The 25564-nt window shown below is 42.9% G+C and overlaps 1 protein-coding gene across 1 annotated transcript in view; it reads left to right on the top strand.

The window, feature by feature from the left end:
• The window catches only part of FBXW8 (F-box and WD repeat domain containing 8), a 114461-nt gene that overhangs the window by 24938 nt on the left and 63959 nt on the right, over positions 1–25564 (top strand). The window contains exons 3-5 of the mRNA XM_060028099.2: positions 2464–2628; positions 6350–6438; positions 19986–20143. Of these exons, the coding sequence (XP_059884082.1) occupies positions 2464–2628; positions 6350–6438; positions 19986–20143 (412 nt within the window). The remainder of the gene's footprint in view (positions 1–2463; positions 2629–6349; positions 6439–19985; positions 20144–25564) is intronic.

Raw genomic sequence — 25564 nt, 5'->3', positions numbered from 1 at the left:
TGAATATATTTATAATGGGGTGTCCCACTCCCCAGGTTTTCCTTTTAAGGCTTTCGATTAGCCTCCTTTTAGCCCTACTTGGTAGTGCCATGTCAGGCAGCTGCACCGTTAAACAGTTGTCCCTTATTTTTTTCTGACAAATGCCCTGGATATAGGACAGTTAGATCTAAGTCAGATTAGATAAAGACAAGCCTCGAGAACAGAGCTTTCTAGCAAGCTGCCAGACAGGCCAAATAGTGACGGTTCTCTGGGGATGGTACTTTTGGAGAGCTATAAACCCATTTGGCCTCTCTGGGAGCTGCTAGACTGCTGGTTTTTACAGCTGCTATAGTTGGAGGCTGTTGGTTTTCAAGGCTACCATGGAGCTAGAGGATGAGGATGGGATTAATGCAAGTGAAAACAATACAAAGGTTGCTATTCTTACCAAGATTCAGCCATTTTTCTTGAATAGATGCTTCTCAGAACGTTGCAAGCCTTTAGTTAATTTCTAGAGTTCTGAAAAAGTTGATTTTGACAATTTTTGGCAGTATTCTTGTTGGTTTTGTGGAGGAGCAGATTTTCTGAGATCTTCAACTCTGTAGTCCTGGAAGCTAACTCCCTATTGGTATTTCTCAGATGAGGCACCCTTGTGTAACGAGAGTCTGCCGTGCACATGCTGTGTGCTCTCTCTTTGTCTCATGTTCTCTCTTCTTGTCTGAGTACTTGATGTCTTGAAGTGGCCCCAAGGGAGTGTTAAGGAGCACAAGTTACCATGAACCACTGGTCATGACTCTTACTTTCTTAGAAGTGAGGCTCAGCCTTTGGGTGGACAGCAAGCAGAATGTGTTGCAGACCCCAGATCATGTTGATCTGCCGGATCAGTTTCTCATTTTGCGAGCAGAGTCCATCTTTGCAGTCTGCCCAGCTTTGTACATTATCCCATGATGAAGTAAATCCATCCTTCCCCAAAGTTAGGGTTGGAAGACAAAGCACTAATAGCTAGGGTGTGGAGAAAAGGGAACACTGTTGCACTGCTGGTGGGAATGTGAATTGGTACAGCCACTACGGAGAACAGTATGGAGGTTCCTCAAAAAACTACAAATAGAAGTATCATATGACCCAGCAATCCCACTACTGGGCATATACCCTGAGAAAACCATAATTCAAAAAGAGTCATGTACCACAATGTTCATTGCAGCTCTATTTACAATAGCCAGGAGATGGAAACAACCTAAGTGTCCATCATTGGATGAATGGATAAAGAAGATGTGGCACATATATACAATGGAATATTACTCAGCCATAAAAAGAAACGAAATTGAGTTATTTGTAGTGAGGTGGATGGACCTAGAGTCTGTCATACAGAGTGAAGTAAGTCAGAAAGAGAAAGACAAATACAGTATGCTAACACATATTTATGGAATCTAAGAAAAAAAATGTCATGAAGAACCTAGGGGTAAGACGGGAATAAAGACACAGACCTACTGGAGAACGGACTTGAGGATATGAGGGGGAAGGGTAAGCTGGGACAAAGTGAGAGAGTGGCATGGACATATATATACTACAAAATGTAAAATAGGTAGCTAGTGGGAAGCAGCCGCATAGCACAGGGAGATCAGCTCGGTGCTTTGTGACCACCTAGAGGGGTGGGATAGGGAGGGTGGGAGAGACGGAGACGCAAGAGGGAAGAGATATGGGAACATATGTATAACTGATACACTGCGTTATAAAGCAGAAACTAACACACTATTGTAAAGCAATTATACTCCAAAAAAGATGTAAAAAAAAGAGACATTGGTGGTAAAACAAACACACACACACTAATAGCTAAAATGGCCATTTCCTCTGGATACTGTTGGGATTTGAAATTCGGTCCAGTCATAATATTAATTTCTCTATATCAGATCTTACCATCCTAGATAATTGCTTGAGTTTTCTGTTAAATAATTTTTTTAATCTACACATTTATAATCTAAGTTTTTGCACATAGTATAAATCTGAATTTCTCATATGACCAGAAGTTTGGGGTTATGGATATTTTATTACAGCTCTCTACTTCAGAGGTCATTGGTCTGTAGCTCTATAAGATGGAAAGACAAGTGCTTATTGGTGAAAAGTAAAGAGATTCTGTTCTGAAAAGCTGTGTATGATTTTATATCTATTAACGTGTTACAGTGTATATTTTATGCCTTTTATGTATTTGTGTATTTTTTTCTCTTTATATTTTATACATATATATATAAAATAATTTAACCAAGTAGTTTAAAATGTGATATTAGATGGTAGTACAACAATTTTGAAATCTTGAAAGATAAAACAGGAAACATTTGCTTGTATTTTTTTTTGCCTCAGAGTGTTTTGTTAATGAGACATTTTATACTGCCATAAACCCAGGGCAGTAATAAAGGTGTTGATTGATTTTTGGATGACAAGGGACTTCTCTAATTGCAGAATTTGACATTTGTGTCACTTCTGCTGTTTTAGGTGAGCAAGACGTGGAAGGTGATTGCAGAAGATGAAGTACTCTGGTACCGGCTGTGCCAGCAGGAAGGGCACCTTCCCGAGAGCAGCATCTCCGATTATTCTTGCTGGAAGCTCATCTTCCAAGAGTGCCGAGCCAAGGAACACATGTTAAGAACCAACTGGAAGGTAGGCAGTGGCCAATATCATTACCTGTAGGGGAATAGCCTGCAAGGACACAGGAATCCAAGCCTGGGATTAAACACCCGAGTCCTTCCAATTTCATCCTGAGATTAACTGCCAAAAACAAGGAGAGGAGGAGGATGGTGAGCGTCCCTTCAGCTGTTGGTGATTTGTTGCCCCTTTTGTTGCCCATTAGAGTATCTGCCCTTGTTTTCAAGCACACTCTTTGGGAGCGTCCTGTTGTCCTCTAGGAGAGGAGGGGCGAGACTGAGGATCCGGTCCCCTCGCCTCTGGTGGTCGGGGTCTTTAGGCTAGTGCTCAGTGCAGCCCCTTTTCACTGCCACCGTCTCCCTGGATGGACCAAGAAAGCACCACCTGAATACAAAAGAGGGGCTGAAAATGCTATCTCCAGTAAATTCTAAGAGGGAGATCATTAAGCTTCTCTAAGTACTGTCTTCTCTTCCCTCACATAACCTATTGGCTTGCTTCCATAACATTTATCACTTCAAAATTTCTACAGAAATATTAGATCACAGCTATGAATTTGCACAGAACAGTGTTTCTGTAGAAAATAACTGTCAAGAACAGTGTTACATAAAGCTGTTTAAGGCATGACGAGACAGCAGTGTGGTGCCCGTTTCTTCCCACCTGGGTAGCTGGATATTCAGTTGGAAGGAAGGGACAGAACTGTATTCTTTCCCCTCCTGTAAAGGTCAATCCTAATAGACTTTGAGATTAACAAGCTTTTGCTCATTACTGATAGTGACATATTGCCTATGTGCATGTCTGTCCCCAGTCACCTCATAACCTGATTAGTGACCGATACTCTTGATCTGGGCAGCGTCACAGTTCCTAGCAAAGCTAATAAGACGTAGTGTTCCTCTAACTCGGGTTTCTCAACCCCAGCACTAGTGCCATTTGGGACCAATACTTTGCGGTGAAGTCTGTCCTGGGCATTGCAGGATCTTCCGCAGCATGTCCAGCCTCTCCCCAGTATATGCCAGAAGCATTCTCTTCCTCCCCTCAGCTCTGACAACCAAAAAGTCTTCAGACCAGTCCGATGTCCCCTGAGGGCAAAATCAGCCCTGGGTGAGAACCATCCTTCTAAAGAGGATTAGCATAGCCATGCTTGGCCATGAAGACCCACCACTAAGTACAGATCCCTCTGGCCCCCGCTCTGTGTGTCCACTCCAGGTAATAAACTCGCGTGAGGGCCCCCTCGCCCTCTTGCCCATTGGCTTGGTTATGTCTGTGTGAAGGACATAAGTGAGAGCAGGCATTGGGTTTGCCAAAGCTGCTTAGACAGGCTGGGGGCCGGAAAGCAGAGGGTCTGACCCTGGCAGGAGGAGCCATAATTTAAGGAAAGCTTGAGAGTGAGGCGTTTACTAGGGCCTTTCTGTCTGGGAAGGAGGGATACTTTTGAGATTCGTGAGCATGAGAGCTGGAGATATTCCATGTACCCTGGCTTGAATTCATAAATGTCAGATTCTAAGAGAGAAAGCAGCAGCTGAGTTCTTTGTTTCCTCTTTGGTATTAGAAAGCTAGGGAGGGAAGCAGGTGCCCCCTCCTCATCCAGGCTGGAGGGGGCCGAAGCGAAGGGGTTTAAAGACCCGCCGCATAGCATCCAGCACTTAATGCCAGTATACAGATTACGCACAATCCAACTGAACGTCTGTTCTGTTGTTCTTCTCCAACAAACCCAAAGCCATGTGTTTGTTAAGTGCTCAATAAGAGGTCGTTGCTTGAATGACCTGGAGTCAAACTGCAGGGAGACCGGAGGGAGGCTTCTCTGTGGAGTGTCTCGGGCCCATTTCCTGCACTGTTATACCTGTGAGGACTACAGAAGTAAAATGTCAGATGATGACTCTTGCATTAACTGTAGTGATGGGATTCTTGTGATTCTAGAATGAAAGGAATTCTTATGAAAACATGAAAGGTAGTGCAGAGCAAGATGCTTTCCCTTTGTGTGCCTCTGATTTCTCATCTCTAATGTGGAGCTGAGAGTAGCTGCGCTCTCTGCGCCGTCGTGAGGATGACTGTCTAATGATATATCTAACACTCCTCCCACAGCGCGTGGCCTGTGTCTGCTGCTCAGTTAGCATCGGCCTTGGCACGCAGATGCTGTGGTTTGGTGCTGTTCATGGTCAGCCTCAGGATGGGTTGGGCAGGTGATTTGGTTTGGCATCTCCTAGGTTGGTGTTGGAGGAAGCTGAGAAGGGACCCCAGGGTTCTCAGTACTTCCACACAGGGGATGACCTGTGAATGCAGGAACTTACCTGGACCTGCAGTTCAGAGCCAGCATGCAAATGATGTTCCTTTCCCTGGTGTTTGCATACACTCATTTCACTGTAGCATTCTAGGATCTCTCTAATCCAGAATACCAGTGTGGGGTTGGAGCCCTTGATGGGGAGGAAGCCACGTGATGAAACTTAGTGGAGGACGTGAGCACACAGGCCCTCTCCTTTTCTTTCAATAGCTTGTCCCTCAAAAGAGCTTTGCTGTTCTTGTCATTTTGGCTGTGGCCCTCGAACAGATGATTCTCAAGTCCTTCCATCCCCATGTCTCCACTAGCAGGACAGCCCCACTTGGATGTGTCCAGTTGTGTCCCTCAGCCTTGGACTTGGTCCTCGAGTTCAGTGAGATCACCATGTAGATCGTCTTGCACAGTGCCTGGAGTACAGCTGCTTAATAAACATTGGTTTTAATGGAACGGATGTCATCATCTGTCTCCTAATAATATAAATAGTAACTACCATTTATTGAAAACCTGCTGTGTGCTAAGAACTGTGCTTGCCACTTACACACACTATTTCTAATCCTTGTGCTGGTACAGCAAAGTTGAAATTATGGATGGCTTGGTATTTTTTTTAATTGAAGTATATAGTTGACTTGCAGTATTGTTTCAGGCGTACAGCAAAGCAATTCCGTTATGTGTATGTATTTTTTCATGGCTTGGTGTTCTTGAATACCTTTTATTCACGCTTGCTTTTTGGCTTAACTGTCCTGCCCTGCCCTTCCCAACATCCCACATGTAAATACTTTCTATTCTTCAAGATTCCCTTTATTTTAAAAATAATTATTTTATTTATACATATTTTGAATCAGTAAATAAACAATCGTGATGCAGTAAATCAAAAGTCATAAAAGGGCATATACTGGAAAATACATCTCTTTCTCACCTCTCTCCACCTACCACCTAGTTCCCTCCTCAGGAGCAGCTGTGTTATGGGTTTTAGGGTTTCCTTTAAATACCCTTTCCATGAACCTCTGACCTCTCAGTCAGAAACAATGTCTTTTCTTTTCCCCATCCTGATTTTTATCTTGTTGTATATACTTTTTCATTTTATTCTGAGAGCATTAATAAGGGGTGTTAACAGGTAAAATACCATTAACTACTTTCTCTCATCTGAACTGGACTTTTTAAATACACTTTATACATTTCTTCAGTAGCAGCCCACTGCGGAGTGGAGTGGTTAACATCCTGTAATCCCCTCAAGGACAGGGCCCTCGTCTCGCGCATCCCGTGCCCAGTAGTTTCATTCAGTGTGTTTGTAACTCATAAATACGTAGCTTAACATATTAGTTGTCTCTGTCCTTTCGAATGTCTTGATAACTATGGACACAGCCCATGCCGTAAAAAACTGCCATGAATGTAGTTGAGAGCGAAATGCTTTGTCTCCTGGCTATCCAGAGAGTAGTATAAACTGCACCCCCTTTTCTTATGCAGAATCGCAAAGGCGCCGTGAGTGAGCTGGAACACATTCCTGACGCGGTTTTATGCGATGTGCATTCTCACGATGGTGTTGTCATTGCTGGGTAAGCGAAAACAGTTTTTCAGTTAATATTCTTCATCCTAAGGTCTTTCACTTTTCATGGACCACCCTCTGCGTCCCAGCCACCTTATTCTCCCTTGGGAGTGCGTGCCTTCCCACTTATAGCCCTCGTGGAGATGGGCCGTCTCCATGACTCTGTATCCTCCAGTAGTTGAGAGCTCTGAAGCTAGTGGTGTGGAGCGGCTCTGTGATCCATTTGTGTCCATGCATCTTTTGAGCTTTTAAATCACTCTTATGGCATGTTCTGTTAGATTTTCATTAAGGCAAACAGTTTGTATTTTATGAAGACATAAAGAAGTCAAGCAATAATAATAAGTGTTGGGAGAAACAGGTGCTATTCTTTTTTTTTTTTTTTTTTTTTTTTTTGCGGTATGCGGGCCTCTCACTGTTGTGGCCTCTCCCGTTGTGGAACACAGGTTCCGGACGCGCAGGCTCAGCGGCCATGGCTCACAGGCCCAGCCGCCCCGCGGCATGTGGGATCTTCCCAGACCAGGGCACGAACCCGTGTCCCCTGCATCGGCAGGCGGACTCTCAACCACTGCGCCACCAGGGAAGCCCCAGGTGCTATTCTTGATCTCTTGTTCTGAAGCCTTTATTATGAGGAAGGGCTGTGGCCACAGGTAATCTTCCTTCCCCACCACACAGTTCGTATTTGCAGTTAACTTGTCCTGAAATACGCTTTTTGTTTGTCTCCATTGCCGAGAAATTTAATTCTAACTTCTGTGTGAATTCCTTTGGCTTCTGTTCCAAAAACCACTTTCATGAATTCTGCATATTTTATTACAGAGATGTTTTTATGTGTTTCTTTAATGTATAATAAGAAGATGACTTTCTTCTTGGATTAACAAGATGTCTTGAACTAGTCTCTCACATTGTGTACTTAATGCCTTAGAGACCAGGACACTTAAACTTCTGAGTCTGGATTGACTTCGCAGCGAGACACCCAAAAGAGCTTTCTACCTGGAGGAGCAAACAGAAACAAACCTTGGACTTAACAGCTTAGTAGTAGGAGAGCCTTTTTCTTTAAAGAAAACTCTTTCCTTCAGAAGCATTCCTTAACTGAAATTTCCAAGAGTCAGATTATTTTAATATTTTGTGGTCCGTAGTACCTATGTAAAAGTATTTTGCTTCAAACAAGATAAGCCTTAGGAGGAACACTTTCCATTGCCTTGTGTTTTACTGGCCATGATTTCGAGGCCAGTAAATACCCTTCTTGGGAGTGCTATAGAACTATTACTTTTAGAAAAACTAATGGACCAGAAATCTAGAATTTTATCCCTTCAGTTATCAGTGTGGCTCTAGGCTTCTGCCCCTCATTGCTCAAGTATGGGCCTGAGAGCTCATGCTAGGTAAGATCCTTTTCACCTGCTAATTCTGAGATTCCTCAATAACTCCCAAAGGGACTGGGATCATTCTAGCTTAGAGAAGTCTCCTGGTGTGTCAGGGGCCTTTGAGGACAGACTATTGAGATTGAACTGAAAGAGTCATAAAAGGAATTAGAAATGAGACGATTCTCGAAAGCCAATTATGAATTTCTTATCTGGACACTAGTCCAGATGCCAGTCCTTCTTTTCCTGCCTCTCCGTTCCCTCGAGGCCTGCTCAACATTACAGATTATGCCAGCACAAAGCAAAGCGATGGCAGAGTTTAGTGGATCGATAAGATGAAACTTGATCTGTGGGTCAGAGAGGCTCCTCATGGCCCCTCTTTCTAAGAGAACCTTAGTTTATGGCCTAGCATCAGATACTTCAATCTTGCTTGTATATAGAGCATTTTGTGTTTATCATTAAAATTTTATCTGGTGGTTACGATGCTTGTTTTCTGGGTCAGATCTTGAATCCCTTTTCATTTGAGACAGCGGTGTTTGTGGTTACCTCATTCCCAATCAATGTTGTATTCACCAGGCTTTCTGCAGTTATGTATCTCCAAGGAGCTTCTTAAAGAGACAGTGGCCATCTCACCATTTCCTTCTCTTTTACTTCTCTTGCATTTCTCCTATTTTTCTTCTTCCCTTCCTTCTTCTCTATTTTTTTACACAAGTAGAATCTGTTCAGACGCTTAGTTTTTTTATATCTGCAGCTAACCGATGTGACATTTTTGCATTTAAACCTGTAAAATTATTTTATATAATTGATGAAGATTATGTTGCAGAATCTTGCCCCAGCTTCTTCCCAGCTTTTCAGTCCTTTTGTGTAAATGTTCCTGGATTGGAACTGCATTGCTTAGGCTTAGACTAATTTGTGTCACACTTAAGCTTAGAGCGAACCCAGTCTCGGCTCTGCCTTACTCTTCTTTGCGCGCAGAACCAGGGCACCCTTCAGATGCGCATTCACTCGGAAACGTGGAGACACTCAAGTCCCTGTCCAGTGAAAGGACCGGGACGCCTCTTACCTGAGGCTTGTTTTTCCAGCAGAGGAAACAGACGTTATTCTCAAAGCTTTGATCTTTCACTCTTGTCCATGAGTGTTTGCTTCCTTTCCTGTCTCATGGGTGATAGTTTTCCAGTTACCTTTTCCTGATGTTTGGAGCCTTTGAAATTTGTTTCCAACCTCCCTTTTTCCTCATTACTCTTCCCAGGGCACCTTTGGTTCCCTCCCCCCGCCCTGCCACACTGTCCTAGTCACCTCTGACCATGTCTTTTTTTTAACTTGAGATGCTGTTTCCATACCATAAAATCCACCCTCTTAAATTGTGTAAGTCAGTGATTTTTAGTATATTCACAAGGTTGTGTAACTGCCCACCGTTATCTAATTCTAGAACGTTTTCATTACCCCCGAAAGAAACCCAGTCCCCGTTTTTTCGCGCCCAGCTCAAGCCTTGCCTCCTCCCACAGGTTCCATGGGGTGCTAGCCTGTTAGCGCCCCACTGCCGCTCTGCCCCAGCGTCTACCCTCCTCACACCTCCGGAGGGGTGATTATCTGCAGCTTATAGGGCAGCTAATCACGTGGCCTTGAGGCTTCGCCTAAGCATTTTTGTCTTAACCTTACAGCCATGTATTTTTTTTCAGTTAATTTGTAAGCGTCTTTTAAAACTAGAGGTGATATATAATATTTCATTAAATGCTCTGTAGTACTAATACTTTTTTTTAGTCTGAAAAAAAGGATTAACATTTGATAGACTCCCTTCCCCCCACCTGTATACTCGATGGTACGTGGGAAGCTGGAGGAATTCCTAATTTCTTTTGTCTGTTCTCCGATTTCTTAGTTTTTTTCAACTTAGAATCATACAGCTTGAAACCCGGAAGGAACTTAGAGACTCTCTTCCGAAACACTCATTCTGGGTGAGGTAGCTGAGGCTCAGCAAGGTCCGGGGAGTGAGCTGGCAGCCGTGCCCTGCCTGCCTCGCTGTGCTTCTGCGGGGGGCGTGTGGAGAGCCGGGCCCCAGCGCTGCCTTCTGCAGCCCTCGCTCGCTACTCTGATGGCTTGGCTATTATAGCGTCACTTTGGTTTCTTTCATGGCATGTGTGGACCTTTCCTTTCTGTTAAAAATGAAAACAGCAGTAAAACCACATTGTCTTTGCAAAACTATTAGAAAGTGGAGACGAGAAATCCACCTAAACCCCAGCATGCTGCCACAATTCCCGTTGTGGCTTTTGGTGTGTACCGTTTAGTTTTCTGCCTGTTTTTTAATATTGCTGGATTTAGGTGGATGGATTTTTATTTTTTCCAGATTAAGAAATTATTTTAGGGACTTCCCTGGCAGTCCAGTGGTTAAGACTCTGCACTTCCACTGCAGGGGGCACGGGTTCAATCCATGGGTGGGGAACTAGGATCCTGAATGCCGTGTGGCACAGCCAAAAAATTTTAAAAAAGAAATTATTTTAAAATGCCTTCATAATCCTCAACTTCTTTCCCATATAACTTTTTGCCTTGAAGTCTCTAAACCATCCCTCAAACCCGGTCTCCTGAGTGCACCTTCCTTTTTTTCGGTCAGTGCCATAAATAAAGATAAAGATCGGGGAGGGTGGGAGGGAGGGAGACGCAACAGGGAAGACATATGGGAACATATGTTTATGTATGACTGATTCACTTTGTTATAAAGCAGAAACTAACACACCATTGTAAAGCAATTATACCCCAATAAAGATGTTAAAAAAAAAAAAAAAGGGTACCATGAGGGATCTTGTAGTGATGGAAATACTCTTTATGTGAATGAACAAATGTGAATATCTTGGTTGTGACATTGTACCAATAGTTTTTGCAAGATGTTACCACAGGAGGCATAGGGCAAAGGATATACAGGCTCTCTCTGTATCATTTCTTACAATTCTATCGCGTCTACATTGTCTTCAAAGAAAAATTCAACAAAACATGGTTTTCCAAGGATACTATTACATAGGAAAATGCTCTTACTATAACATGTGAAAAAGCAAAATATGAAAATATAGTTTAAGTAATGACAAATTTAAAAAAAAAAAAAGATAAAGATCAAGAGTTTTATCTTGTTGCCTGTACCGTTTTCAAATGGTGGGGGCCATGTATAAAGCATGTTTGTAACCTCAGAGCCTAACACCAGTCCCAGCACCGAGGAAACTTTGGGGAAGGTATGTATAGAAGGAAAACTTCTTGCACTTCTGAGACCCTGCACTCTCTGAGCCTCCTTACCGCATCTTTGACTTACCAAGCTCTTAACTCTGGCCCTTCCTCGTGCCTCTCTGTGGTGTCATGTGGCCACCTAGCAGTGATATGCAGCATCCCAGAAAATACCAGAAACAGTGGTTTTCTTTGCTGGTCAGGTAAGTGGAAGTTCCTTCAATGGTGACTAAGTATGTAATTCAAATACAACCTTTACTTTGATTTTTTCTGGCTAAAATTTCCCATTTCTTTAACCTGAGAATAATTTGTGCTGAGAAGCCACCAATCTCTGCGATAAGCCACCTGTCTCTTTCTCTCAGAGCTCAGCCTGTGTCTGTGTTTTCTTTGTGGTCTGGTAGCGTTCCTGAAATGCGGTGAGGTTTAGCATGTGTCTTCCTTGGATTTAGAAGAAGAGATGTTATCTAGAAAGTTGGTTGATAATAAGTGATTAGGAAGCATGGTGTTTGTTTCTTTGTTTTTGTTTGTTTGTGGTGAGAGCTCCGAGAATTTTAGAATGTCTCTCAAATTATACGTTTATCATTGAGGGAAAAGACTAGAAGGGACGAGGCTATGACGGCATCCCAGTCCTGTTTTGTGAGGCCTAGACCGTCCTCTTTCTCCACAGTTGCACTCTGGGAGTTAAGGGTGTTGAAAACAGATGACATCATGAGTTCAGAAGGGTCACATTATAACCTGAGATGTAGGTCTAGGTATAATTTGCCAGGAATATATTCGCTTTACTGCCATCTAGTGAAGGAGAGCATCTCGGGTAAAACTTGCCGGAGAAAGTCAAGCGGGGGGGCTCACTGGGAGCCTTGTGCCAGCTCTGCTAACCATTAAGCTATTAGCTCACGAGAAGCTTTTATCAGATGCCCAGGAGTATGGTGGTGTTTTGCAGTGAAGTCCCTCCTCACTGTCACTTAAGATTCATAAGTCTGAAGCGCTTCAGTTTGCGTAAGAAAGCATACTATTCACATTAGAGGACCATTCCCCGCCCCCGCCCCGTTTTGGTTTTAAAAAACATCAAGCCCCCTCTTTGTGTCAAGGTTTTTCTCAGCACTCCTAAATGCCTCTCCTTCCGTTTTCTGCTGTGGTGATCTGCCTTTTTAGGGTGCAACTCCTGCCTTGACTGGAAGGAACAGTGACTGTGTATCCATGTTTCTTCTCTGTCAAGTGTGGTTGGAGGGAAAACTGGATCGTCTGATGTCACCAAGTGCTAGGTGTCTTCTTTCCCTGAAAAGTACTCAGTTGTCCTGTTTGGTCTCCTGCACTTCCTCCATCTCCATTCCCTCTGAGGCAAGTGACACCAAGCAAAACCACACACACGTCTCTAGCAGCCAAGTGACCTCTGGCTGTCGTTCTGGCTTTTATCCTTCCTAGAGCTCTGTCTGTCACAACCTGGACAGAGTCGAGAGGGTTGCCAGTCTTATGTAGACATGAAGCAACATTTTGAGCTTCCGGTTTATATATGTAAAATTTGGTGTCTGAATCTCTGGTTGGTTCACTTTGCCTATTGACACTTTATTGGAATGTTATCATTGTTTATAATTAAGAACTGTTGGAAAATAATAGTTCAGACACAGGCACGTGTCTAAGATAACTTGAAATATCTTGCTTTTAGCCATTTTTTCTCCACTTTTCCCAGTAATTAAAAATGTGCCTTTGTATTGACCATGTACCATGCCAAAATATGGCTTTGATCTGAAATAGTGTGTATTTGCCCTGAATTTTACAACACTTGCTATTCAGGAGCTGAGGACCTCAAGGATGGTGTTTGTAATACTCTAGCTTCATGTGAATGTATAAAAATGGATAATACATAGGATTAGTTTGAGGCTCTTGAGATGATAACAGATGCTTTGTAAATACAGATTGGTGATAAAAATTGCATTAGATAAATGTCACCCCATATTTATACTTACTAAGGACTTGCTTTCTGTCTTTCTCCTTTTTAAAAAACTGTTTCTCTTGGCAGTTCCTTTCAACCTTGCGTTATATAGACTTTGTGCTGCTGCTTATTATGACATTGGATTGTTTCCCATAAGGAATTCGATCATTACCCATTAGGGACCTCTTTTTATAAATACTTTTATTTTCTGCTGTGAGGTATACATGCTTTTCTGGTAAGTAAGTCTGAGGTAAGATATTGATAAGAGACCAGAGGAGAGCTTTACATTTATTATATCCTTAATGAAGGAGCTCCAGAATATCCTTAATAAATACTGGTGAACTCATGACTGCATTTATCCATCTCTGGTTCTCCAAGGAATAATGGGAAGGGCCACAGCTACAGTTACTCTGCATAATCATCATTGGCTCTGACTCTATTGATTGTGATTAACCAAGATGTATGGAAAACAGTTTTAAGTGTGTAGTGCATGGATCTCGTAAGGTCCATTAAGATGTTCATTATTTTTCAATTGATGCATCTTAAGCTGCACTTGATGTTTGTAGTAGTGCATTTCCACAGAAAGACTGCACCGTGGGATTGAGTTCATTTTGTTAATTGCATAATACAACACAGTCATGTTTCATAGAAAACAGTAAATACTCTTGCTTTCATTGATTTGTAATCTTTGGTATTACTAAAGAAAGTATGGAGTATGTGTGACTAGCTCCTAAAACCTCTGCATGTTAAGGGCATAATGAACATTTCTTGAAATGTGGGCACTGCACTTGTAGGGGCCTCTGCCTGATTGCTTTGTAGGCTTTAAACCACTTCCATCTTCTGAGTTTAAGTCAGAATCGTTCATTCAGCATGTACTAAGCACAGATGAATACTGCAGACACATTCCTTGCTGACGGGAGGGGTACACATCTCTTGCTTTCCTTGCTGAGGGGAGGGGTACACATCCCTTGCTCATAGGCCAAAGGGATACAGTTACAGGTGGTTACAGGACAGTGTGAGAGAGGTTAGGGTAGGGGAAGAGCGGGCACCCTAACACACTGGGGAGAGGCACCTAGTGTAGGCTCCAAGTCAGGCAGGGTTTCTCCTGAGAAGTGACTTCTCAGTTGAGTCTGGAAGGGATGACTAGGAGTTGGCCAGGCAGAGTTTTTATTTATTTATTTGGCTGCACCAGGTCTTAGTTGCGGCACGCAGGCTCCTTTAGTTGTGGCATTCGGCACCTAGTTCCCTGACCAGGGATCGAACCCGGGCCCCCTGCGTTGGGAGCGTGGAGTCTTACCCACTGGGCCACCAGGGAAGTCCCCAGGCAGAGTTTTGTATGGAGTAAGGACGCAAGTAACTTGCATAGATTCCATGGCTCCTCACTCCCAAACCAACGGTGGGCATGAAAAATCCATTACAGCATTTATTTTTCTGGTGAGTTGGATGGAATACAGCTTCAGAATCCTTCTCAACACAGGGCTGTAGGCAGCCACTACTGATTTATTGGATTTGACACACAAATGAAACCATTTGCTGTTCCTGGCCTGAGGCCTCATAACAAGGCTCCTTTTGGCTGCTGTGAGTACTTGATCAGAATAGACTTGTGACTTTGGGGGTGGCTCTGTGACTGTGGTCCTGTAGAGGGTGAAGTTTTACCAGCCATCCCACATGTGCTCCCACATCACCTGTGAAGCATGTGTAGGCGGCACCTTTGCATCTGCCCAGTCCCACGCCCCTTGCCAGCATACTGAGCTTTTTTCTTGTTGGCTTCTTGCCTTCCAGTTGAGCTGTAGTGGTAGAATTGATGAGTTAGGGTCAGGGGCTATGTCCGGCAAGCCTGAGTCACAGTATTGAAAACAGTAAATTCCTTATATTGCACTTAAATGGGGATGGTTCTTAAAAGCCGTATGTGTTTACAGACACTCATCGGAGGAGGCAGAGTGACTTGTTGTCTAGAGCAGCAGTTAGAGAAAAGCCTGGGGACCCGGTTTGACCCCAGCTGTGCCATTAAAATGTTTCTTGTGACCTTGGGTAAGTCACTTAACCTGACTACCAGATTCTTAAAACAGTGCCCCAGGTTGTTGTGAAGAGCCTTGAAAAAAATTTTTTTAGCAAATCACTGGCAGCTGGAAGCAAAATGGAACCATCCCCCCACAGCTCCCACCTGCTTGGCTCCTTAGAGGAGGAGAAAGGTTCAAGGTGGTTTGCAGCTGTACAGCACTTCTTCCATTTTCTTCAGGTCTCCTAGTCCAAATAAGTAGTCTGCTTATTGGAAATGTACTAGTTAATGAAAGCTCTTCCATGGTAAATCATTTTAAATTGGCAGTTGCTCTGGTGTGCCGAGCTTGAAAGAGGCTCTATTCCCATTCTTTCAACAAAAAATCAGCTGTGGTCTCTGACCTATTTATTTGGAGGTAAACTCAACGTTGCCAAGCATAAAAAAAGACTGGGAAAAGCATACAGCTTCACTGGTCCGTGCCGTGGGCTGGGACGTCCTTACTCGTTTGGAAAAGGCTTCTTTCTTCCTTAGTTTTTCTTTAGCGTTCTTACATCAGCTAATATATTAGTCGCAGTTGTACTTTGCACAGACACTAATTAGAGAGCCATCAACATTGGGGTCCAAAGGCTTACTGACAATGCAACTGTCATAGTGGTGTCTTAATTGGTTGAGTGTAATTGTCATTAGGCAGCCATAAAGACATCTGGAGCTCTGGAGAAGAATCAGCTCTTTTCCCTACCTCCCTTTCCTATCTGTTCTTGCTTCTCCTGGCCAACGTTATTAAGCGCTTTTAGATCACATTTAGAGTTTGGTCCAGGTCCCTCTGCCCCAACCAGTGTTTTAACCTCATGAAAATGTCTGTTTCTTTAGCACGAGTTCATTAACACAGTTTGAGCACCACTGCTATGGTTGCTTTCATGTGTCAGATTTTAGAGCCTATTGCTGAGTCATCGTGTAGTACCTGCTGAAATGGGATATTTATTCTCTTTTCCCGTCATAAAGGAGACCCCGAGTCTTTTATATTTGCCTTGTGAGTTGCTTTGCAGCATTTATGCTATTATCATGCTTTTTAGCCATGAAGAATGGAGTTGATTTAAACGGATATATATGGAAAATTTCATGTTTACCAAAATAATTTAGCTTATTCCGTGTTTTATAGAGAGGTTTTAATCAGTTTGGAAGTAAATGCAAGAAGTCTGACGCATCTCGATGCACGCATTCCGGTGTTTCACTGATCATTAGCACTAGAAGGTGGGCAGCAGAAAGAAAAGGAGATGCCACTCAAAGCAGCTGGGGACCCCCTTCTTTCAGCTGTGTGTAAGGCACTGTGATGGAGGCTGTGGCATTGAGGTAGGGCGTTCACGAGGACTTCACGGTCAGGGTGAGGAGACGTGGGATGTAGCAGTGAACGCCATTTCTTCAGGTCCAAGGGCGCAGTAGTTGAGTCAGAGAGGCTTCATGGAGGAGGAGGGCCTGGGCTAGGCCTTGAGACGTTGGTGGGCTTGAGTGAGATAGGTTGTTCTCAATCTTGGTGGCACGTTGGGAAACACTGTTGTCTGGTTCCACCCCCAGAGAGTCAGATTTCATTGATCTGGTGTGCCCTTGGGTATTGGGAGTTTTAAAAGCATCCCAGGTGACTCTAATGTATAGCCAAGGTTGACCCACCCAGCTGGTTCATGGGGAGGGAAGGGGCTCCAGAAAGGTGGAGCCAAGGTGCAGAGACACCTATGGTGTGGAAGCCAGTGAACGGCAGGCCTGGCTAGAGGCCAGCTCATGCTAAGGAAGAGGAGAAAGTGAGGCTGGAAGAGGGGTGGAGGCCAGTTTGTGGAGAGTTCTCAGTGCCTGGCCGGTAGTTAAAGCTTCATTCAGTGTGGTGTTGAGGCCTCAGGATTACAGAGGGCTTCCTAGGTGTCAAGTACTATCGTAGTTCTACTGTTCTGGTCACTGGATCAACATCAGTGAGCAAGACCCAACCCCTGACCTTAGAAGCTTGTGGGTTCGTAGGGGAGACGAACAGTCAGATGACTACACACGTACTCACACAGTTGCCACTCGAGGAAAGTCTAGGCCGCTGTCATGGTAGATGATAAGGCTCAGGGTCTAGTGTGGAGAGAGAGGGAGAGAGATCCGCGTAGTCAGGTATTTTTGAGGGCTTGGCTGGTGCGGGGCTGGCTGCAGGTGGGCGAGGCTCAGGAGTGAGGAGGCTGCCGTGGGGCGGCCGGGAGCTGATGCGGGAGTGGGACCTGCTGGCAGACGGGGAACGAGAAGGGCAGGAAGGGCGTGCTGACCGCATGTGTAGCAGTGTGGGTGGCCAGGGAAGGAGGTATGGAGGAGCCCCTCGGTTTTGTACCAGTGACCTGGGATGGATGCTGTCACCGACAGAATCAGGAACTTGCAACCGGCCAGTCTGGTTGTGGGCTGAGGCTTTTTGAGGAGAGCACGTGTTTAATTTTAGGTGGGTGGAATGGCAGTGGGAAGGGGACAGCCGCATGGAAGAAGAGGCTGGTCAGGAGCCTTTTCGATGTTAAAAGATGCTCCTCTCTGGGTGACCTCTGCCCTCCGTCTCTCCTCTTCCCCAAAAGAGAGAGACACATCGTATTTCATAGCTCACGGTTGTGTGGTTCAGCAGTTTTTCAAGTTTTGGTTTGGTGGTTGTTGCTTTACCTTGGAACCCCTTGTGTAAAGGGAGCTTGCGGATGGTGGCGCTCAGGCCACCCAAATCCTGTCCTCTGTATCCACTAAGGGGGCACCTCAGAGGACCACGTGAAGACGGCTGGTGTGGTCCCATATGCAGGTCATAAGAAACAGAGTGACCAAGACTGATGGAAAGTACATACGTTTTCCTGGTTTGTGTACTTCTTTCTCTCAAAGTTCCTGAGTCCTCTGATCTCCTGAGTTCCCTCTGTCTTTCACTTACCTTCTCTGTATTTCTGAAAGATGTTGCCATCCTTCTTACCCTTCTTTTCTGAATTGGCCGGTTCCTTTCACGAAGAATTTAACCTTAAGAATCTAATAATCATACACAGACTAGAAATTCAGCCACGTTATCTCTGTTGAGTGTCTCTGTTGCTAAGCATGTGGCCTTATTGCAGGGAATGCTGGAGTCATTTTCAGGGTGTCAGGGTGAGCCTGGTAGCTTTGGTGCAGTGCAGTGTGTGTTCTTATGGAGGTTTCCTCATTGAAGGTGATATGGAGCTCTGCCTGGAGGGTCTGGGAGCCAGCGGCCGTGGCGATATCAATAGCTGCCTTTGCTTGTGCATCGCCAGGTGTAATGACACTCATGGAGTGAGCGTTTCTCTTTACTGGAGGATCAGTGGTCAAACAGAGGCCCATCAGTCCAGTTTTAGAAAGCACGTCTCTCCTATTTGACTCTTTACACTACGCATACACCCTCCAGTCACTGTCCTACAGGGAGAGAGTCCAGTGCTCCAACCTAGAGAATGTGTGTGACAGGATGGCCTTTGAATTCATAATGTACGTATTTGCTGTCAACTAATAATTTGAGGGAAACACTGCTACATTTAGTAAATGAAGCATTCCTGAATCAGAATATTCCCAGTTTCTTTATTAAGAAACCTCGCATGAGAAATTCATCTATAACCACTTCATAGATGCATCATGTCATAGACTTAAGTAATTAAATAAATCTTGGAGTTATCTTGTTCGATTCTACACTTGTAATATGAGATCAAAGAAGGAACTATGGCTTGGCCTCAGGAAGACTGAACACCTTTACAGTTGTCTGCCTGTCTCTGTGTTTGTGTGGGTTCATCATGAGACTCTTACCCCGTTTCTTTTCTTTTTTTTAATCTTTATTGGAGTATAATTGCTTCACAGTGCTATGTTAGTTTCTGTTGTACAACAGAGTGAATCAGCCATATGCATACATATATCCCCATATCCCCTCCCTCTTGAGCCTCCCTCTAGGTCGTCACAAAGCACCGAGCTGATCTCCCTGTACTCAGCCATCAAAAGAAAGAAAATTGAGCTATTTGTAGTGAGGTGGGTGGACCTAGAGTCTGTCATGCAGAGTGAAATGAGAAAGAGAAAAACAAATACCGTACGCTAACGCATGTATATGAAATCTAAAAAAAAAAAAAAAAAGGTACTGATGAACCTAGTGGCAGGGCGGGAATAAAGACGTAGACATAGAGAATGGACTTGAGGACACGGGGCCGGAGGGGGGAGGTGGAAGCTGGGGTGAAGTGAGAGGAGCATCGATATACATACATTACCCCGTTTCTAACGTGCTTTCCCACCGTTGCTTTACATGTTGAATCAAACCCCCTGTAGCAGATGTGAAGAACTTAGCGTAGACACCTCAGTGGCAGCCAGCGCACCACCTCATCATCTGGCCGTTCCGTTATCTTCGGGGCCTGGTGTCTGCGCAGGTTCTGGCCCTGCCTTGGCGTTGATGGAGTGAGGCATTTGCTTCAGTGGCAGGTGTAATCGGAGAGAGTGAGCGCTCCTGTCCTCTAAGCGGGCGAAACCGGGGTGTGTCATACATGTTGGCAAGAGCTTTTCATGAGAAGGCAGCACTGTCTGGCTGCTAAAGGCAAGATTTAATTGTTTCAGCAAATCAATTAGTCTTTAGGGACTTTAATCAGTCAAATCTGATGCATGGATGAAGTACTAGAAAGCTTGTGCCTGTAAGACCATTAGTCCTTAGCAGTTCCCTCTCTGTCTTTCGCATGTGTGCGTCTGTGTATAAATAGCGTGGCTTCTACACATTTCTGCTAGTGATCCCTTTACTGAGAGGACTTAAGGTAACAGATTGGTTATAATAGTCAAAAAGGAAAAACAAGGAGATCTTGCTACCCAATTTTTTATTACAGTATTCTCACTTGAAATTGTCCCCATTGTGCTACGAGAACAGGAAACGTGCTCTTGGCCTTTCTGTTACAGAGTTGCCATTTCCTCTTGTTGGAGTGACTCGTGGAAAGTGTTGCAGCAGTGGCTCCACACCCGCCAGATCTGACTCCTCTGTCGTTTTAAGGCTTCCCCATTCTCTCCATGGTGGCCCTGCTCTTCACTCCCCATTTGGAACCAAGCGTGTCCTTCTTTTCCAGATATACATCAGGGGACGTGAGGGTGTGGGACACCCGCACCTGGGACTACACAGCCCCCTTCCTGGAATCGGACTACGAGGAGGATGAGCCTGGAATGCAGCCATATGTCTCCTTTGTGAGGATAAACAGCTCGCTGGCGGTAGCGGCTTACGAGGATGGTAAGTAACCACAGGCCTCCTCCCTGTTAAGGAAAAAAAAAAGCTTGACAAAAATTAAGCAGCTGTGGCCGGCTCCACCCATAATCCCTCCGTACATACATGTGGGCACACACATGTTCACACACACACCCTTATTCTTGCCTTTATGTGAAGAAGTTGGCCAATAACCCTCAATGCATTAGTAGGCATTGGAACACAGCGCCCTTTCAAACTGGTGTTTAATTCCTACTGGAACTGTAGGGCTAGGTTTTAGAGCCAGACAAGGCTGGCCAAGCCATCTTAAGCAAATAACTTGTTTGGTGTTAAATATACTTGGCCTACTTTTCCTTTCGTCTCTGCTTGATCCAAAGGAAAGAGTGAAAAGAGGATAGACATAGATAATCTATTGACAAATATGGAAATAGAAAAATAAAGGTAGGCAGGGCCTACCTTTTCCTGGCACTTACATACCATACGAGATAATTTATGGTAATACGTTGTCTCTCTGGGATCAACAGAATTCTTTTTGTGTGTGGGCAGCTGTGGATTTACAGAACTAGGTAAGAAGAGTCTAATAATTTTGATGGCTGTGATATTGTATACTACCTCTCATGCTCCTAACTTCCATTATGTTGTAAAGTTTGAGTCTCCAAAAGCTTTGTCTCCCCACTTGCCTGAAAGTTGGATCACAAGATATTGCAGAATGTTAGCGTTCCTGTCATGGCGTGGTTGCAAATCTTCAGAGGTAGCTCAGAGGGACAAGACTGTAGTAAAGGACCTAATGGGGAATTTTATATCCATATGCCATTTAAGAAATAAAAATTAGAGCTGAAATATTAAATATTTTCATTTTATTACTTTAACATGAACTCTGTTTTTTTGGTTTGACATTAATTGGGCACCATTGATGGATTTTCCTTTCAGCCTCTAGAAATTCAGCTAAGCTGTCTCTGGGGTATGTCATAGTTCGTGTATGTTTGTTAACATCCTGAATAGATAACATAAGAGCAGCTTGAGTGTGATTCCTATGTGCCGAATTATCAATGAGGTTTTTTTCAAACAACTATGCAGAAGTTGTAATACTTTTAAGTTAGAATCATATACAGTTTTAGAACCATCCAGTAGCCTCTTCCTGCCACAGACACATTCTTCTTCAGATCGGGAAACTGAGGTCCAGAGAAGCCGACTAAGTTATTTCCTTGAGGTTGAATCATTCATCAGTCGCAAATTGAGAACTTTGGTGTGTCTTCTGGGCCATGCCAGGGATGTAGTGCTGTTTATGTAATAACTCCACAGAGACACTTAGAAAGAGGTGCATCTCAATTTTCTGCACCCTCACATCTCATATCTTGTGAGCTTGAAAATAGAGTTTTTGGTGATGTGCAAGTGTGCTGCCGGTTTTAGTTTGTTGGTTAGAATTGTAGTTGTCACCCTTATCCCTGTCGTTGCACAGAAATAATAGGAAACCTTGTAGATAGGCTAGGGAAACTTCTTTTTTCAGTAAATACTTGGCAAATAATTGTCATAATGTATTTTAAATACTTGGTTTAAAAAAATTTCGTAGTTAAAATTCAAAGCACAAAAGGATAATATATAAAAAAAGAAAATGCATACAAAAAGAAGTTGAAGTGTTCCTCCCTGCTCCCCTACTCCTAGTTCCTCTCACGTTTCACACGTATGTCCCACTCTGTGTACTCTTCTGCATGTTGATTTTTCACCTAATGACACATCTTGGGATCTTTCCATATTAGCACTTATAGGTAAACCCTGTTCTTTTTCAGCTTGTGTAGTATTGCATTATGTGGCTGTACTATAATTTATTTATTAGGGCCCTTAACGATGCACATTTGGATTGGTTTTTGTTGTTGTTGTTATTAAAAGCAGTGCTGCAAAACAATATCCTTGAACAAGTATCGTGATGGACTTATGCAAGTATAGTCACAGAGCAAATTACCAGTAATCCCGGATTGGAGGCTACAGATGCTTTACGTTTTGATAAATGCTGCCAGATTGCCCTCCAAAAAGGTTTCACTAGTTTATAGTCTCGCTAAAAGTATATGAGAATGACTGCTTCCTCATGCTTGTCTGATAGGTGGACATGGTATTTCACTGTTGTTTTTGTTTACCTTTCTTTATATAAGTATATATGAACATCTTTTCATTGTGTTTTTAGGTGTTTGTATTTCTTTCTCTGCAAATTGTTTCCCCATTTTCTTTGGGTTGTTATCTTCTGCAGTTGAAAATAAAGGGCTAAGGAAATAACCCTTGTCATTGATTTTAAATATTTTTTCAATTTGTCCCTTATTCTTCAATGGACTTTGTTTATGGTTTATTTTTCTAGACAGTAGTTATGTATGTATGTGAATATGTGATTTTAATTTTTTAATCCATAAATGAGTGGGTTTTATTTTGTAATTTAATGCATGTGACTAAGTAATACATTTTAAGGGATGTAAGGTCAAGCTAATATATAAAGTTATGCATTGCAAAGTCTTGCTTCTACCCATTTTTGTCCACTCCATTCTAAAGCAACCATATTTTTTAGTTTGTTTTCTATCCTTCTAGTATTTCTTTATTGTAAATACAAGTAAGTATTACTTTTTTTCTTTTTTTCTTTTTTTGGCTGCTTTGGGTCATCTTTGCTGCGCGTGGGCTTTCTCTAGTTTTGGTGAATGGGGGCTACTCTTCGTTGTGGTGTGCAGGCTTGTCATTGCGATGGTTTCTCTTGTTGCAGAGCACGGGCTCTAGGGGCGTGGGTTTCAGTAGTTGTGGCGCACGGGCTTAGTTGCTCCGCAGCACGTGGGATCTTCCTGGACCAGGGAACGAACCTGTGTCCCCCGCATTGGCAGGCGGATTCTTAACCACTTCGCCACCAGGGAAGTCCCTCCCCCCCCTTTTTAAACAAAAGATAGCGTACTACTTTATATCATTCCATACCTTGGTTTTTTTCACTTAATGGTGTATCTTTTTTTTAATTGGATAAATTTGACATGTAACATTGTGTAAGTTTAAGGTGTACACTGTGTTACTTTGATACATTTATATACTGTAATATGACTGCCATTGTAGTGATATTTATCACATTACATAGTTATAGTACAATATTGGTATCTGTATTCATTATACTATACATTAGAACCCTGTGGTTTATTCACCACTTGTTACAAGTTTGTACCTTTAAACACCATCAGTCTTATCCCGCCTGTTCCTCCCCCGCCCCACCCCATAACCACCGTTTTACTCAGTTTTTTTTAAACAGGTTTGACTTTTTTAGATTTCACATGTAGGTGATACCATACAGTTCTTGTCTTTCTCTGTCTGACTTATCTCACTTAGTATAATATGCTCAAAGTCCATCCACGTTGTTGAAAATGGCAGGATTTCCTTCTTTCTCATGGCTGAATAATGTTTTATTGTGTCTGTATACCACGTCTTTTTTATCCATTCATCCACTGATGGGCATTTGGCTTGTATCCATATCTTGGCTATTGTAAATAATGCTGTAATAAACCTGGGAATGCTTACATCTCGTTAATGACACAGCTTGAAACGTTGTCCATGTCAGTGTATGGAGAAGATGCTCCTTTTTCATGGTATTCCATTGTGTACACGCACTGTGGTTTATTTACACAGTCCTTTATTGAGGAACAGTTGTGTTATGCTTTTGCTATTACAGTGTGATAGTGAAAAGCCTTGTACGTATGACATTTCATGTGAATGCAGGAAGGATTATTTCCTACAGAAATGTCTGGGTCAAAAGGTGGATGCGCATGGGCTTATATTATTTTGCACTCGAACCAGCAGGGTATGAAGTTGAGCCCATTTTCTCAGCAAAGTATGTTTCAAACTGTTCAGTATTTGTCACTTTGATAGATAAGAAATGGTATCCAAATGTTTCAACTTACATTTCTCTTAGTGTGAGAGAGGTTGAATTTTTTCACATATGTACCTGCTACTTGTAATTCTTTTTTCTTCTGTTACTGTTTGGGCTTTAATAAAAAATTTTTTTTTATTGAGATGATACTATATAAATTTCAGGTGTACAACATAGTGATTCACAATTTTTAAAGGTTGTACTCCATTTATAGTTATTATAAAATATTGACTATATTCCCTGTGCTGTACAATATATCCTGGTAGCTTATTTATTTTGTACATAGGAGTTTGTGCCTCTTAAACCCCTACTCCCGGTAGTAACCACTAGTTTATTCTCTGTATCTGTGAGTCTGCTTCTTTTTTGTTGTATTTGCTAGTTTGTTGTATTTTTAAGATTCCACGTATAAGTGAGATCATACAGTATCTGTCTTTCTCTGTCTGACTTATTTCACTTACCATAATGCCCTCTAAGTCCATCCGTGTTGTTGCAAATGGCAAAATTCCATTCTTTTTTATGGCTGAGAAGTATTCCAGTGTGTGTGTGTGTGTGTGTGTGTGTGCATGTGTACACACCACATCTTCTTTACCCATTCATCTGTTGATGGGCAGTTAGGTTGCTTCCATATCTTGGCTATTGTAAATAATGCTGCTATGAAGATTGGAATGCATGTATCTTTTCAAATTAGCGTTTTCATTTTTTTCAAATATATACCCAGCAGTGGAATTGCTTAGTCATATGGTAGTTATAATTTTAGTTTTTTGAGGAACCTCCATACTGTTTTCCACAGTGGCTGCACCAATTTACATTCCCACCGGCAGTGTATAATGGTTCCCTTTTCTCCACATCCTCGCCAACATTTGTTATTTGTGTTCTTTTGGATGATAGTGTTATGGCTTATCTTTATATTTGAATCTTGACCAGTATAGAGTTCATCCTAGAATAATAGTATATGAATCTGATTATATCTTTGCAGCATCTCTTATTAGAAAGCCCATCTCCACCTCACTGGTTTGAGGTGCTGCCTGTACAAGTTTCTGCACATGAAACTCTTTTAGTATTTCGGTCTGTTTCTGGATGTTACATTCTGTTCAGTTGATCTGTCTGGTTGTTTACACTTACATCATCACGTTTGTCTGTCTTATTATTTTGGGTTTCATTTTGCCCTTCTGTGGGTAAAATCTATAGTACTTCCTTGGCTGCATCGTTTACACTGAAATCTTTGCTTTGTCTTGAATTCCTTTTGGTATTAGGATTGTTTCTTTGATAAAAGCTCTTGTGTTTTCTTGCTCCTCTCTCACTCAGCTTGTTTTACCTGTCTGATGGGAATTGTTACTTTCTGAGATAAGCAACACCTTCTCATTCCCCCCTCCAACCTCACCCCAGACCTCAGGTAGCATTGTCTTTGGTCTTAACTTCAGTTTAACAGATTGTCATTGTGCGATTTGTACCAACATACTCCTGAGTAACTACTTCTGGCCAAAGACAGGTTGAAATAATCAAACACACATTTCGTATTGCTTCTTTCTAGGAGCGGGGAACACGCGCTTCTTAGGCAGTGCCATGCT

Source organism: Delphinus delphis, chromosome 13 (genome assembly GCF_949987515.2).
Source record: "Delphinus delphis chromosome 13, mDelDel1.2, whole genome shotgun sequence".
NCBI lineage: Eukaryota > Metazoa > Chordata > Mammalia > Artiodactyla > Delphinidae > Delphinus > Delphinus delphis.
The sequence above is the reverse complement of the archived record's forward strand: the minus strand, read 5'-3'. Positions and strand labels throughout refer to the sequence as shown.